The sequence below is a fragment of the Paroedura picta genome, chromosome 5 (genome assembly GCF_049243985.1).
Source record: "Paroedura picta isolate Pp20150507F chromosome 5, Ppicta_v3.0, whole genome shotgun sequence".
Classification (NCBI taxonomy): Eukaryota; Metazoa; Chordata; class Lepidosauria; order Squamata; family Gekkonidae; genus Paroedura; species Paroedura picta.
This window is the reverse complement of record NC_135373.1, coordinates 128,226,123-128,241,451: the sequence shown is the minus strand read 5'-3', so window position 1 is coordinate 128,241,451 and position 15,329 is coordinate 128,226,123. Positions and strand designations below refer to the sequence as shown.

At 47.4% G+C, this 15,329-nt stretch overlaps 2 protein-coding genes across 2 annotated transcripts; both read left to right on the top strand.

Annotated features, from left to right (window-relative positions):
- Positions 1-154: 154 nt before the first annotated feature.
- Positions 155-4,795, top strand: LOC143839170 (olfactory receptor 5V1-like). Its single transcript, XM_077340994.1, has 3 exons — positions 155-305; positions 3,392-3,556; positions 3,845-4,795. Exon 3 carries the CDS (start codon positions 3,863-3,865, stop codon positions 4,784-4,786), a length of 924 nt encoding a protein of 307 aa, XP_077197109.1. The 5' UTR covers positions 155-305; positions 3,392-3,556; positions 3,845-3,862; the 3' UTR covers positions 4,787-4,795.
- A 9,233-nt stretch (positions 4,796-14,028) lies between these two features.
- Positions 14,029-14,988, top strand: LOC143839169 (olfactory receptor 5AP2-like). Its single transcript, XM_077340993.1, has one exon. The coding sequence runs from the start codon at positions 14,029-14,031 to the stop codon at positions 14,986-14,988; it is 960 nt and encodes a 319-aa protein (XP_077197108.1).
- Positions 14,989-15,329: the final 341 nt, after the last annotated feature.

The following is a 15,329-nucleotide window of genomic DNA, read 5'->3' as shown; positions in this document are numbered from 1 at the left end:
AGGGGGACCTGTTCCCTGAGCTTCCCGCAGGGGCCACCTCCTTTCCCTTCCAGCAGCATCCTCTAATCCCTCGGCGCGAATGAAGGCAACTTCAGCCTCACACAGCTCTGGTGACAGAGACTCACTCCGGGTGCTCTAGATGGAGAGAGACCACTCACTCCCACCCGGTGGCTTCCAGCTACGTGTGCCATGCGACCCGGTGGCAAAGGAAGCAGAAGACCGTGCGATTCTCCTTGGCCAGATGGAGTGGCTCATGCAGGGCTGACCGCCTGGAGAAGGAATTCCTCCTGGGCAAGGCATCCAGGGTGAGTGGGAAGACAAAGGCGACCAAGAGGGCCATCCTCAGGGTTATAAAATGATGCGTAATGTGGGGAAACTGGGCAGAAAAAAACCCTGCCTCTTCCCCCCGCCCCAATATTAGAATTCAGCGTCCGCCAATGAAGTTGATGGAATGTAGATTCCGGGTGGACCAAAGGAAGTCACTTTTTGCATAAGGGGAGGGGCCACGTTTTTTGTTTCCATCCAGGATGTCCCGTGTTCAGTCCCTGGCATCTCCACTTTGGAGGGTTACAGCTGGTAGTTTTTCTGCTCAGGACCCCGGAAAGTGCTGCTGGTGAAGGCCATGGCCAGACTCAACATAAAGCAGCATAGAGTTTTAGGTGGGAAGCCTTGCTGCTCTGCAGGAAAAGGTGAGCCTCACACTGCTATGGTTTCAGATTTTTAAAACTCTGCAGCAGAATGGGATGGAGACTGCATATTTTGCATTGATGCAATCAAGACAGCGCCTCCATAAACCAACAGCAACACAAGGCCAGAGTTTGCTTGGGAGGCCAGCCAGAGATCCCTGTTCCAAAGACGTGGTGGTCAAAATGTCCGCAGTGGGGAAGATGAGGAAAGGGAGGAGAGAGGAAGGAGAAGAAGGAGAGGCAGACACCAGAAAGGAACATGAACAGATGCAGTGAACCGGTTGAGGGATCATTTGCCAAGGGAGGAAGGGGGAGAGAGAGAGAGAGAGAGAGAGAGAGAGAGAGAGAGAGAGAGAGAGAGAGAGAGAGAGAGAGAGAGATGGCTACTGAGGTCCATTGCACAGTTTTCCAACTCAATGGTTACCACTGACAGCCACTGAAATAATCTCATCACAAAGAGCCAGCTTGGTGTAGTGGTTAGGAGTGTGGACTGCTAATCTGGAGAGCTGGATTTGGTTCCATGCTCCCCCACATGCAACCAACTGGGTGACCCTGGGATCGCCACAGCACTGATAAAGCTGTTCTGATGAAGCAGGAATATCAGGGCTCTGAAAGGTAAGGCGATTAGAAGCCGCTTGGAGACTCCTTTGGGTAGAGAAAAGAGGCATATAAGAATCAATTCTTCTTCAGTAATCTCAGGGCTCTTTCAGCCTCTCCTCCCTCACAGGGTGCCCTAGTGCAGAGAGGAAAGAAAAGGCAATTGGAAGCTGCTTTGAGGCTCCTTCAGGTAGAGAAAAGTGGCATATAAGACCCAACTCCCTGGAGAAGAGCCTAATGCTGGGAGCGATCGAGGGCAAAAGAAGAAGGGGACGACAGAAAATGAGGTGGCTGGATGGAGTCTCTGAAGCAGTAGGTGCAAATTTAAGTGGACTCCGGGGAATGGTAGAGGACAGGAAGGCCTGGAGGATCATTGTCCCTGGGGTCGCGATGGGTCGGACACGACTTCACACCTAACAACAACAACAAGACCCAACTCTTTTACTTCTTCATGTACAACAGAGGTCTTCTTTGTATCAAACTGACCACCTCCAAAGGATGATCCCATCCATCACCGCTCCATAGATAATTACTAGAGAGCAAGTACACGAGTCCAGAAAAATAACTTACCCAAAGACCAGCAGGGCTCAAACTAGGAGCCTCCTCTGAGCAGACGCCCTTCCCAATCCACTCAGCTCCCCATCCTGGCATCTCCTAGCAACAGCCTTCCTGCCACACCTGAGAAGGGAGCCCTTTCTTGCTTGACTATCACCTTCCAATGCCATACAGTTATCGGTCCTTGAATATCTTAACCTACATAAAGCCTTTGGGTTCACTCTTGATCATTTTTCTCATAGCCACAAAATAGTGATCACACATTTCCCCAACATATTATTGTTGTTGTTGTTGTTGTTGTTGTTGTTGCTGTTGTTGTTGTTATTAAATCTCTAGCCCGCCTCCCCACGAAAGCTCGAGGCAGGTTACAACATAAATATCAAAACCCCGTACAAACCCTAAAACCAATATAAAATAAGAATAACAACAACCCTATAACACAAGATGCTGCGGCACAAAAAACTCTTCCTGGAACTAAAAACCTGCCAATACTAACTCCGGAGGGGCAAAAACAATGCACAGAGGGTGCCGATGACATTCGATACCTCCCCTCCCCTCCCCTCCCCTCCCCTCCCCTCCACTCCACTCCACTCCACTCCACATAGAAGTATCACTGGCAGTCTTCAAGCAAAGGCTGAATACACACTTTTCTTGGATGCTTTAGGATGCTCTGGGCTGATCCTGCGTTGAGCAGGGGGTGGGACTAGGTGGCCCGATTGGCCCCTTCCAACTCTATGATTCTATGATTCTATGATTCTATGATTCTATCTGTCGGCCTCCAGTGAACATTCCCCCACTCAGGTTTCCCCCTGTGAAGTTGGAGATTCCTGCCATTCGCTGCTGCTTCTGCACCTGGCCCCAACATGTCATACCCCCTGATACCCTTAGACTGTTCTGATGGGCCAAGGGCCACATTGTTGCTTCTGGGCTCTTCCCAAGGTGCAATGTTGTCCTGAGATCCAAGGATAGTCCGGCAGCCAGGCAAGGGAGGCTTGGAGGTGGTTTCCAGCCTCTTAGTATTCCTTTGGGGGATGACCATGCAAGTCCTTGTAGGGGCCACCTCCACATTCCACTCAGGGTAGGCCCTGCTCAATTTCCAAGACCTGATGGGCCTGGGCTTGCCTGGGCTGTCCGGGTGGGGAAGGCTTTGAGGGTGCTCATGGGCCTGACTTCTTCCAAGGTGGTCAGCATGAGTTATGTAATTCTACACTCCTTCACTTCATCTTTGCAACAGACTCAGAGCACTGTTACGAGGATTTAGCAAAACACACTAGAACAACCTGAGTTACTCTGAGAGAGAGAAAAAGTAAAAGTAATTTGAATAACTCCTCTAGACCCATTCAGGTGGGCAGCGCTGTTGGTCTGAAGCAAAGTCCAGCAGGGGCACCTTCAACGACTGCCTTAGGATGCTTAGGGCTGATCCTGCGTTGAGCAGGGGGTTGGACTAGACGGCCTGTATGGCCCCATCCAACTCTAGGATTCTGTGATTCTATGATTCTTTGACACAATTTTATTCTGGGTATAAGCTTTTCTGTTCATGTACATTTCTTCAGATCCGTACTCACTGTGTAATGCAAGGATTGAAGGGGTGATGGACAGATCTCAGGGAGTAACCAAGAAAACAACAACATGAATAACAACCCTGCAAAATTGACCAGTACAGATAGGAAGAGAACCAACCAAGAGGAATGTCATGAATCTCTTCTTCATCAAGCAAGGTAGAGACTTAAATGGGATGGGGAGGACAGAGAGGCAACCTTGTCTCTTTGGCACTGAGAAAAGCTGATCAGGGATGCTGGGGAGAGCAGTTTTAGCTGAGTGGGGAAGGAGAAACCAGAAAAGAAGGCATGAAGCAGTAACATGTCCATATCCATGTGGGGTAGGATGCCAAGAACCCCACTTCTTCCACATGTCTCAATATAAGTGAGATTCTTGCTGCCTGGAAGAATCCCAAAGGCCCATCTCATGCAAGATGACTTCTCTCAGTTGTATATTTTTTCTTGCAGGTGAGGTCTGAGCTCTCAATGGGAGAGAAGAATCAGACGCTAGTGGTGGAATTTGTCTTTCTGGGTTTCTCCGGCATCCCAAACAGCCACCTCTACCTCTTCCTGCCATTCCTAGTCATCTACTTGGTCACTCTACTGGGGAACCTCATGATATTTATCTTGATTCAAGTGGATTCCAGCCTCCATACTCCCATGTACTACTTCCTCAGCCACCTCTCCTGCTTAGATATTTGCATCTCTTCCGTCACAGTCCCCAAGATCCTGGTGAACTTCTTGTCCCAGCAACAAACCATCACCTACAACCAGTGCTTGGCCCAGATGTTCTTCCTGATCTCCTTCACAGGGACAGAGGCTGCAGTGCTGGCCGTCATGGCCTACGACCGCTATGCCGCCATTTGTAGACCTTTGCATTACTCCCACCTCATGAGCTCAAAGGTGTGCACCATCCTAGCCTTTGCCACCTGGGTCTGGGGCTCCCTGGACTCTGCTCTCCATACAGCCCTCAGCACCACCTTGTCCTTTTGTGGAGTCAACCAGATTCATCACATCTTTTGTGATGTCCCCCCGCTGTTGAGAATTGCTTGCAACGATGCCCACGTCAACGAAATGGCAGTCCGCATAGCAAGCTATTTTGTGGCTGGAGTCCCACTGCTTTTCATTATTCTCTCCTACTCCTTAATTCTGTGCTCCATCCTGAAGATTCGTTCCACCGCCGGCAAGCGCAAAGCTTTCTCCACCTGTGCTTCTCACCTCATTGTTGTCGTCCTTTACTTTGGAAATGCACTAGTGAACTACAACCATCCAAGCGCTGGATACTCCTTGGAGACAGCCAGTTTGGTCTCCACTGTGTACTGCATAATCACCCCTATGCTGAACCCTTTAATCTACAGCCTCCGCAACAAGGAGGTGAAAGGGGCCCTGAAGAAGGTTGTCGGAAGCTAGTTAGTCTAAACAGAATCACATTATAAGTTAGGGCAAGTGGGAGATGTTTTGTCTTCCCCTCAAGAGCTACGTAGCTTTAGAACTATATGAACTGTGCTACTGGTTGGACTATACCACACCCTAGGGAAAGAAGTCATCACAGGAACGATGTGGCATTCTGACGGGAAGGAAGACTGCGGGAGGCGGCAATGAGGAGCAGCGTCATTCTAAAGGGGAAGGGAAGGAAAGTTGGCGTCCTCTCCCATGTCCCCATGCCTAGCCTCCACCAGCACCCTTACTTGGCCAGGGCCCTCTGAAAGCCACCAGCCTGGAGTGAGCAGGGCGGCCATCCTCCTCCTGTGCCTGCTCACCCATACGTGCCTCCTTAATTGCAGTGTGACTGCTTTGCTTCCTTCCCTCTCCATCGCCTCTAGTGCATGGAAGCAAACTGTCAACAGCAGCACGACCCCAAGAACAACCTCTCAACTTGCTGGCTGTCTGGCTTCCTCCTTCCATTCATCTTCTCCCCTCACCCTCTCTCCTTTCCTCACCCTGTCTCACAGTCCACTATGCAGGTTGAGAGCAGTCCTGCTATCCTCCTTGGTAGATGCAGCACTGGGGAAATGTGTGGAGGAGCTCCCTAGACTCAGTCTGCTCCTTCCACTATGGGAGAGTGGAACTACCCACTTCCACAAAGGAGCCAGTGAGTCACTCCCAGCCCCAGCCACTCCCGGCCTCCTCCTTCCCTTCGGTTCAGTTGCTCAAATGTGCATAGAGCGAATGATGGCCACCTCTTCCATCCCTCTGAGCCAACCTGAGTGCAGGGGGGGGGAGGAAAGGAGGGATGTGGAGGATGAAAGAGGGCAACCATGTCACCCCGAAGCATACAGTGATGTGCACTGTTCAGGAATTGGGAGATGTAGATGGGGGGGCTTTCGAGGTAAGTTTCATGAAACCAAGCTAGCTTGGTGTAGTAATTAGGATCACTGACTTCTAATCTGGTGAGCTGGGTTTGATTCCCTGCTCCTCCAAATGCAGCCAGCTGGGTGATCTTGGGCTCGCCACAACACTGATAAAGCTGTTCTTACTGAGCAGTAATCTCAGGGCTCTCTCAGCCTCACCCACCTCAGGGTGACTGTTGTGAGGAGAGGAAAGGGAAGGTGAATGTAAGCCTGTATGAGACTCCTTCGGGTAGAGAAAATTGGCATGTAAGAACCAACTCTTCTTCCTCTTCCTCTTCCTCTTCCTCTTCCTCTTCCTCTTCCTCTTCCTCTTCCTCTTCCTCTTCCTCTTCCTCTTCCTCTTCCTCTTCCTCTTCCTCTTCCTCTTCCTCTTCCTCTTCCTCTTCCTCTTCCTCCTCCTCCTCCTCCTCCTCCTCCTCCTCCTCCTCCTCCTCCTCTCTCCCTCCTGGCTGCTTAACATTTTTATATTCACAATTTAGAAAATGTCCTTCAAATGGATAGCCTCTGATGATATCTGGACTGGGGCAAATCAGCGCTGCTTGTACCACTCCATCTTATGGCAGCGTTTGATACTGTAGATCTTGAGCTTTTGGTTCACTGCCTCATTGATGTGGGGACAGCCTTGGAGTGGCTGAACTCCTTCCCCCAAAGTCAAGCACAGAGGGTAGCTGTTGGGGAGGAACAAGACTGCCCAGCTGACCCAGCTGAACCTTTCCTCATGTCCGAACCCAGAATCCTGGTGGGTGGGGAGTTGCAGTGGCTGGATGGAGGGTGGGAGGCTCATGAGCAGTTCACCCCCATCAACTGCAGCAGCTGAAAATATACTGGTCCCAAAAAAGGTTCTCACAAGTCAAGGTAGGATTCCTGTGCCATTTCCAAAATTATATTATTTATTTATAATAAATTTATTTTTTTGTTTCCAAAATCCTGAATTGGTGTCAGAAACAGGACGTTTAATATTTGATCATTCAGGATTCTCTACTATATGTAACCCTGGCATTCTCACAAAGCAGAATAAAACCTTTCATAGTTTAAATAAATATTATTGTTCCATCGTAAGCAGTGATACATTCTTCTGTCCATTAGAATCACGGGGTAACTGTGTTTAGGATTGAACTGTCACTTGTCCCATTCTGAGGCCATTAGAATTGGCTTTCTTCCCAAGATCTGATGCAAAACTTTCAAGAAAGTCAGATGCTCTTATATAACCTGCAAGGTGTTACATAACAATTAAAATCTTTGGCATTATTTTTCCTTCTAGAACTCCTCCCCCCATGGCTTTCTGGGTCTCTGGAGGCCAGGTCTACCTGCCCATGCCTACTAACTCGTAGACATGGCTTCTAGAGAGCAGGTCTACCCACTGCTGGCTTCTAGTGCTAATCTGGCCTCCAGAGAACAGGTCTACCTGTCCAAGGTTGAGAAAAAACCCAATGAACTTAAAATTAGTGCATGAGTGCACCCTAAGATACATTTTGGGGAACACTGATCACTAGTCCAAAAGGCTGGGATCCGCTGTTCTAGACCATACTGCTATGCTGTGATGGGTAGAGACTGAGCAGAACGCATCTTACTCCTATGGTAGTTGGAAAAAAAAGAGGGAAATGGAATAGTCAGCCTTACAGAAGGAAATTTCCCTAAGAATAGCAGTCCAAGGTCACTAAGAATAACAGTCCAAGGTCAAAGGGGTAGCACCAGAGCAGATCAAAGTAAAAAGGGTATAGATGGCCCTGACTGCTTTGTCTTTCTGGTTCTCTTGCTCCCTCTGAATTTGGCAAGCTCATTTGAAGATACTTTGCATGCTGACTCCTTCAAAAAAACAACACAGCCCTATGGAAAGGGAACATTGGGGGAACGCAGTCCGGTCTTATGTTCATATTACTGAAACACTACAGATTATCTGGCATTCAACCAAGCAAGGCAGGAGTGAAACAACAAGAAATGTGCACATTTCCTCATGTGGCTGCCATCTTGGATTTCTGAAATGTTGTAAGCTACCCTAAGCCCTTCAAATAAATAAATAAAGGTTGGCTGGAGAGAAAGGCTCTTTAAGAGACTGCAGCTGAGAATCAATTAAAGGCATATCTAGATGAAGCATCAGCTCTGTACTCATTTCAATCCATCTTATGACTTGGCCAAGGGGTGGAAACAGCCTTGGTCACTCTGATGGAAGAGCTCAAAAGATAGCTGGATCAAAGCAGGTCAGTGCTGCTTGTGGTATTAGACCTCATAGCAGCGTTTGATGTGGTAGCTCACCAAAGGGGGATACAGGTCTCCTTTATCCAAGGTCAGGGATCGAGGGTTGCTATCGGGGAGGAACAATTGCACCACTGCCAACTCCAATGCAGGCTACTGGAGGGTGCATACTGTTTAATATCCTCATGATCCCTGTAGGCAGGCTTGTTTGGGGGTTTGGGCTTGTGTGTCACTGGTACATGGATGACACCCACCTCTAACTCTAATGAATGTCTAGCCAAAGATTCCACCCAAATTCTTGGGCAGCAAAGCCACCTGAAGCTTAATCCCCTAAAGATGGAGATCCTGTGGCTGAGAAGGAAGGGACCAGAGCAAGAAATATGCCTTCCCTAATAATTTGTCAGACGCTTTTCCATCTACACCAGGCAAAGCTACTAGTTAGGGTTGGGGTTAGGATAAAAACACTAGTCCAACCCACAGTATGTTTTGCACCTGCCTCTGGGTAGAAATTACATTTCTCTCCCCTGACACTGTGAGATGCAATCCAGTCAAATCCTCTGAGCTTCCAGCTACTACACTACACTGCCCGAGAGCTTTCAATCCAAGCACATGCTAAAGGACCTCAACCCAAGAATAAAGTTCTGCCCTCCATATCTTCAGTTTTGAATCTCGAGCTGCTCTAGGGCACCAGAGGCTTCATGCTGGTGGCAAACAAAGGACTTTGAGATCTGTAGTTCCACATGTTGGGGCTACCATCATAACAATTTTAGGTTAAATTGGTCTTGTCTTACTGATAGGATGATCTGGAATCAAAAGCCTGGAGGAGCAGGTGGAGGAAGAATCCTACCTTGACTTGTCATCCATATGCAAAGGTAAGAACATTTTGGGGGGGGGGGTCAGCATTTTCCCAGGCCCCAGGTAATCCCCCTCCCAATATGCTAGAAGGAAAAGAGCCCCTTGACTGATAGCAGACACAGGGGAGCCTTCCTGAACTATGGTTTGTTCAGATTTAGGAATTGTGCAGTGGAATGGGACAAAGAAACCCTTGCAGTTTTGTCACTTTAGCACCTTAAATTATTTCAATCAAGATAATGCCTCAAAAATAACAGCAATGCAATGTTATTATTTGCCTAAAATGCATTTCTGCTTTCCCTAGTAAAATAAGCAGAACAGCCCTCCAGTGAAAACTGTTCCAAGGACGTTGTAGGCAAAATGTCACCAGTGAGTCGATTCAAATGGTCTCAAGTAACACAATAAAATCAATTTTAGTATATGTGCTGCCGAAGCGAGCACCAGTAACACAATAAGTCAGCACCTTTAAGACCAACAAAGATTTATTCAAGGCATGAGATTTCGAGGGCAAGCACTCATCAGACTATAAAGCAGTGGGGTAGATAAGAGAAGGAATTTGAGAGAAGGAAGGAGAGGGAGGAGCAGACACAAGAAAAGAAATGCAAAGAGATGCTGGGATTCTGTCAAAAGTTCCTTTGGAAGGGATCTGACATTCCATATCAAGTATGGAAGAGGGCTGCTGTTGCTGTTATGTGCGAAGTCGTGTCCGGCCCATCGCGAGCCCATGGACAATGATCCTCCAGGCCCTCCTGTCCTCTACCATTCCCCGGAGTCCATTTAAGTTTGCACCTACTGCTTCAGTGACTCCATCCAGCCACCTCATTCTCTGTCGTCCCCTTCTTCTTTTGCCCTCGATCGCTCCCAGCATTAGGCTCTTCTCCAGGGAGTCCTTCCTTCTCATGAGGTGGCCAAAGTATTTGAGTTTCATCTTCAGGATCTGGCCTTCTAAAGAGCAGTCAGGGTTGATCTCCTCTAGGACTGACTGGTTTGTTCGCCTTGCAGTCCAAGGGACTCGCAAGAGTCTTCTCCAGCACCAGAGTTCAAAAGCCTCAATTCTTTGACGCTCGGCCTTCCTTATGGTCCAACTTTCGCAGCCATACATTGCAACTGGGAATACTATGGCCTTGACTAAACGCATTTTTGTTGGCAGGGTGATGTCTCTGCTTTTTAGGATGCTGTCTAGATTTGCCATAGCTTTCCTCCCCAGGAGCAAGCGTCTTTTAATTTCTTTGCTGCAGTCCCCATCTGCAGTGGTCTTGGAACCCAGGAAAATAAGATCTGTCACTACCTCCATTTCTTCCTTATCTATTTGCCAGGAATTGGCCGGATGCCATGATCTTTGTTTTCTTGATGTTGAGTTTCAGGCCAACTTTTGCACTCTCCTCCTTCACCCGCATCAACAGGCTCTTTAGTTCCTCTTCACTTTCTGCCATTAGAGTGGTATCATCTGCATATCTGAGGTTGTTGGTATTTCTCCCTGCAATCTTGATCCCAATTTGTGACTCATCTAACCCCGCCTTTCTCATGATGTGCTCCGCATACAAATAGGCAAGGCGACAGTGTACAGCCTTGCCGAACTCCTTTCTCAATTTTGAACCAATCAGTGATTCCATGTTCAGTTCTCACTGTTGCTTCTTGACCTGCATATAAGTTTCTCAAGAGACAAATAAGATGCTCTGGTATTCCCATCTCTTTAAGAACTTGCCACAATTTGTTGTGCTCCACACAATCAAAGGCTTTAGCACAGTCAATGAAGCAGAAGTAGATGTTCTTCTGGAACTCCCTAGCTTTCTCCATGTTCCAGCGTATGTTGGCAATTTGATCTCTAGTTGTTCTGCCTCTTCGAAATCCTGCCTGTACTTCTGGAAGTTCTCGGTCCACATATTGCTGGAGCCTAGCTCGTAGGATTTTGAGCATCTTTGCTAGCATGAGAAATGAGCACAATGGTGCAGTAGTTTGAACATTCTTTGGCATTACCCTTATTTGGGATTGGAATGTAAACTAACCTTTTCCAATCCTGTGGCCACTGTTGAGTTTTCCAAATTTGCTGGCATATTGAGTGTAGCACTTTTACTGCATCGTCTTTTAAGATTTTTAATAGTTCAACTGGAATGCTGTCACCTCCACTACCTTTACTGTTGCTTGGACTTCCTAAGGCCCATTTGACTTCACATTCCAGGATGTGTGGCTCCAGGTCAGTGACTACCCCATCGTGGTTATCAGGGATGTTAAGCTCGCTCTTGTATAATTCTTCTGTCTAATTTTGCCACCTTTTTAAAATCTCTTCTGCTTCTGTTAGGTCCCTACCATTTTGGTCCTTTATCATACCCATCTTTGCATGAAATATTCTCTTCATATCTCCAATTTTTTTGAAGAGATCTCTGGTCCTCCCTATTCTATTTCTTCTATTTGTTTGCACTGTTCATTCTAGCTATTCTCTGGAATTCAGCATTCAGTTGGGTGTATCTTTCTCTTTCTCCCTTGCCTTCCCTTCCCTCCTCAGCTATTTGCAAAGCTTCCTCAGACAGCCATTTTGCTTTCTCGCATTTCTTTTTCTTTACAGCATCAGACTGTCTTTTTGCTGCCAGTTCCCTCCACAACTGAGCGTTCTTTCAGCTTTGGCCCAGCCGCTTCATTTATTCTGGCACTACTCGTACTAGCCGTCTGCTCATCCCCAGTAGCATAGTGGACACCTTCCGACCTGAGGGGCTCATCTTCCAGCGTCATATCGTTATGCCTATTGGAACTGTCCATAGAGTTTTCATGGCAAAGATACTGGAGTGGTTTGCCATTTCCTTCTCCAGTGGATCACCTTTTGTCAGAGCTCTCAGCTATGACCTGTCCGTCTTGGGTGGCCCTACATGGTATAGCTCATAGCTTCACTGAGCTACGCAAGCCCTTCGCCATGGCAAGGCAGCAATCCTTGAAGGGGGGAAGAGGGCTAATGGATTATAAACAGGCTTTAGCCATTGCACAGACATGTTGTTCAAATGGGGCAAAATACCAGGACCCAAATGCGATTGTGGTGCAACCTGCCCAACAGTTTTCCATCTGTCACAGGCATGTGGGAGTCATGCTTTCCAGGGAGATGTGATGTTTAGATGGGATTTCTTTTGAATGGGATGAAATTAGTTCAAAATAAATTCCATCTAAACCTCTGAAAGAAGTTCCTGACAGTTAGAGCAGATTCTCAGTGGAACAGGCTTCCTCGGGAGGTGGTGGGTTCTCCTTCTTTGGAAATTTTAAAACAGAGGCTGGAGAGCCATCTGACTGAGAGGCTGATTCTGTGAAGGATCAAGGGGGTGGCAGGTGACAGTGGGTGAGCGAGAGGGATGTGAGTGTCCTGCATGGTGCAGGGGGTTGGACTAGATGACCCAGGAGGTCCCTTCCAAGTCTATGATTCTATGATTCTATGATGGAGCTTTTTGAACTCTTCCCAGCAGCAATTGAGTAGATTGAAAATTTAGATATTAGTATTCAGAGGGATTGACCAATCAGTCTTCCTATCCATTGTGCCAATTTGGATATGTATTTTATTGTATGCTTCCTGTGTGTTACTCTTCTATATGATAAACAAACAAATAAATAAAGAAATGATAAGGTGAATGATCTGTGCTTTTTAATGTCATGCATTCAGAGAGGAAGACTTGGGAAGAGAGGGAAAATACAGAAGAGAAGCAGAAGGGTTGTGTTTTTATGCCCTGCTTGATACTAACCAAAGAAATCCCAAAGTGGCTTATAAACCGCTTCCCCTTCCTCTCCCCACCACAGACACCCTGCAAGGGGGGTGGAGCTGAAAGAGCTCTAACAGAATTGCCCTGCAATAACAGCTCTAACAGAACTGTGACAAGCACAAAGTCACCCAGCTGGTTTTGTGTAGAGGATTGGAGAATCAGATGCTGTGCTATGTTTGTAAATATTTTATTTTAAGGAAATATTTAATAACTTTGGGTGATGATAGTGGTTCTCTGAGCCACATAGACCCCCTCCTCCTGAGGAATCTTTGCAATGTTATTGAAAAAGAGAAGCCCTTGGAAGAAAGTGAGGCTGGCAGTTGGAATGCGGCTATTCCCCCACAGGTGCACCCCAAAATAAATTGTGTTTCATGGCTGCCATGTGCTGGGCAGCAGGAGAGACGGAGGCAAGGACTCAGAGCTGAGAGGGGAAGCTGGCAGTTCTGACTCTTTCTGCAGGGAATGCACAAAAAGGTTAGTGGAGGTGGGGCTACCTGGCAAAGAGAGAGAGAGCCTCTCCAGCAGTTGGGCAGAGCAGAATAGGGTGTACTGCCTGAAGCTGGCCTGTTCCTCCACCCCCCCCCCTTTCAAACAGTGTATGATCTCTACAATCTATCAATGAATTTTATTTTGACATCCCCCCCCCCTTCCCCAAATAGCTCAGGGTAGGAAACTACAGGCTTTAGACACAGTCAATACAGATTTACAAAAAACATTCCGTACTAATCTACATATAGAACATCCATCATGTGTATCTTTAAATTTAGATTGTAAAAACGGATTAAGCCATTTCAGCATCGATAAAAATCATTTCTGAGAAGCTAAACAGAATTGGATGTATTTTTCTTAGGTGGATAGATTTTGAAGGGGTGCGGAAAGGATCTATTTGGTCTTATTTTGTAACAGGCCTGTCTTACAGGTCCTCCAGAAATGTGTACAGTCTTGGAGGGCACTGATCTAACCATGGTTATGGGGCTAGGGCCAAAATACAAACAGGAAGAGAACCAACTGAGTAGGATGTCAGGAATCCCTTATTCCTCAAGCAAGGGAGAGATCAGAAGTATTAAAGGCAGTAGGCGGACCAAGACTGGAGAGGACAGAGGGGTGATCTTGTCGCTGATCTAACCCTAATGAGCATTCGATGGATCTGGGGCCAGGGCAGAAATACAAATAGGAAGAGAACCAACCAAGGTGAATTCATCAAGTAACAGAGAGATCAGATGTAACAAGGGGAGTAGGCGGACCAAGATGTGAGAGGACAGAGGGGTGATCTTGTCTCTGTGGCACGGAGAAAATTGTCAGGGATGCTAGAGAAAGCCATTCAGTTGAGGAGGGAGGGAGAAACCAGAAAAGATCCATGAATCACTACCACTTCACTATCTATGTGATGAAGAAGTCCAAGACCTCCAGCTCTTAAAATGTTGAGATTCAAGGTGCTTGGAGACATGCCCAAATGCACATCTCATGCAAGATGTCTTCTCTCAGTTGCATCTTTTCCCTTGCAGGTGATTCTGGATTCTCAATGGGAGTGAGGAATCAGACGCAAGTGGTGGAATTTGTCTTCCTCGGATTCAGTGGTTTTCCAAACAGCCACCTCTACCTCTTCCTGCCATTCCTAGCTATATATTTAGTCACCGTGCTGGGGAACCTCATTATATTTACTCTGGTTCAACTGGATTCCAACCTCCATACTCCCATGTATTACTTCCTCAGCCATCTCTCCTGCTTAGATATTTGCATCTCCTCAGTCACAGTCCCCAAGATCCTGGTGAACTTCTTGCTCCAACAACAAACCATCTCCTACAACCAATGCCTGGCCCAGCTGTTCTTCCTGGGCTCTTTCACGGGGACAGAAGCATCATTGCTGGCTGTCATGGCCTTTGACCGCTATGCTGCCATTTGTAGACCTTTGCATTACTCCCGCCTCGTAAGCTCTAAGGTATGCACCATCCTCGCCTTTGCCACTTGGATCTGGGGCTTCCTAGACTCTGCTGTTCATACAGCTCTTGGCACCAAGTTGTCCTTTTGTGGAGTCAACCAGATTCATCACATCTTTTGTGATGTCCCCCCACTTGTTGGAATTGCTTGCAATCATGCACACATCAATGAAATCGTAGTCCGCATAGCAAGCTATTTTGTGGCAGGAGTTCCCTTCCTTTTCACCATTCTCTCCTACTATTACATCTTGTCCTCCATCCTGAGGATCCGTTCCACTGCTGGCAAGCGCAAAGCTTTCTCCACCTGTGCTTCTCACCTCATTGTTGTCATTCTTTACTTTGGAAATGCACTATTGAACTACAACCGTCCGAGTGCTGGTTACTCCTTGGAGACCGACACTCTCATCTCCACCATGTACTGCATAATCAGCCCTATGCTGAACCCCCTCATCTACAGCCTCCGCAACAAGGAGGTGAACGGGGCCCTGAAGAAGGTTGTCGGAAGCCAGAGGAACTTCAAACATCACCACCACACTATAAATTAGGGCAAATGGGAGATGTTTTGTGTTTGCCTCGAGAGATACTTAGGTAAAGGTAAAGGTATCCCCTGTGCAAGCACTGAGTCATGTCTGACTCTTGGGGTGACGCCCTCCAGCGTTTTCATGGCAGACTCAATACGGGGTGGTTTGCCAGTGCCTTCCCCAGTCATTACCGTTTACCCCCCAGCAGCAAGCTGGGTACTCATTTTACCAACCTCAGAAGGATGGAAGGCTGAGTCAACCTTGAGCCGGCTGCTGGGATTGAACTCAGACTGCATGTCTGCTGCCTTGCCACTCTGCGCCACAAGAGGCTCTTAAGAGATACTTAAGAGAGATATTTAGATTTA

Coding starts and splice junctions, on each gene's coding strand:
- LOC143839170 (XM_077340994.1), top strand. CDS start 3,863: ATGGGAGAGAAGAATCAGACGCTAGTGGTGGAATTTGTCTTTCTGGGT.
- LOC143839169 (XM_077340993.1), top strand. CDS start 14,029: ATGGGAGTGAGGAATCAGACGCAAGTGGTGGAATTTGTCTTCCTCGGA.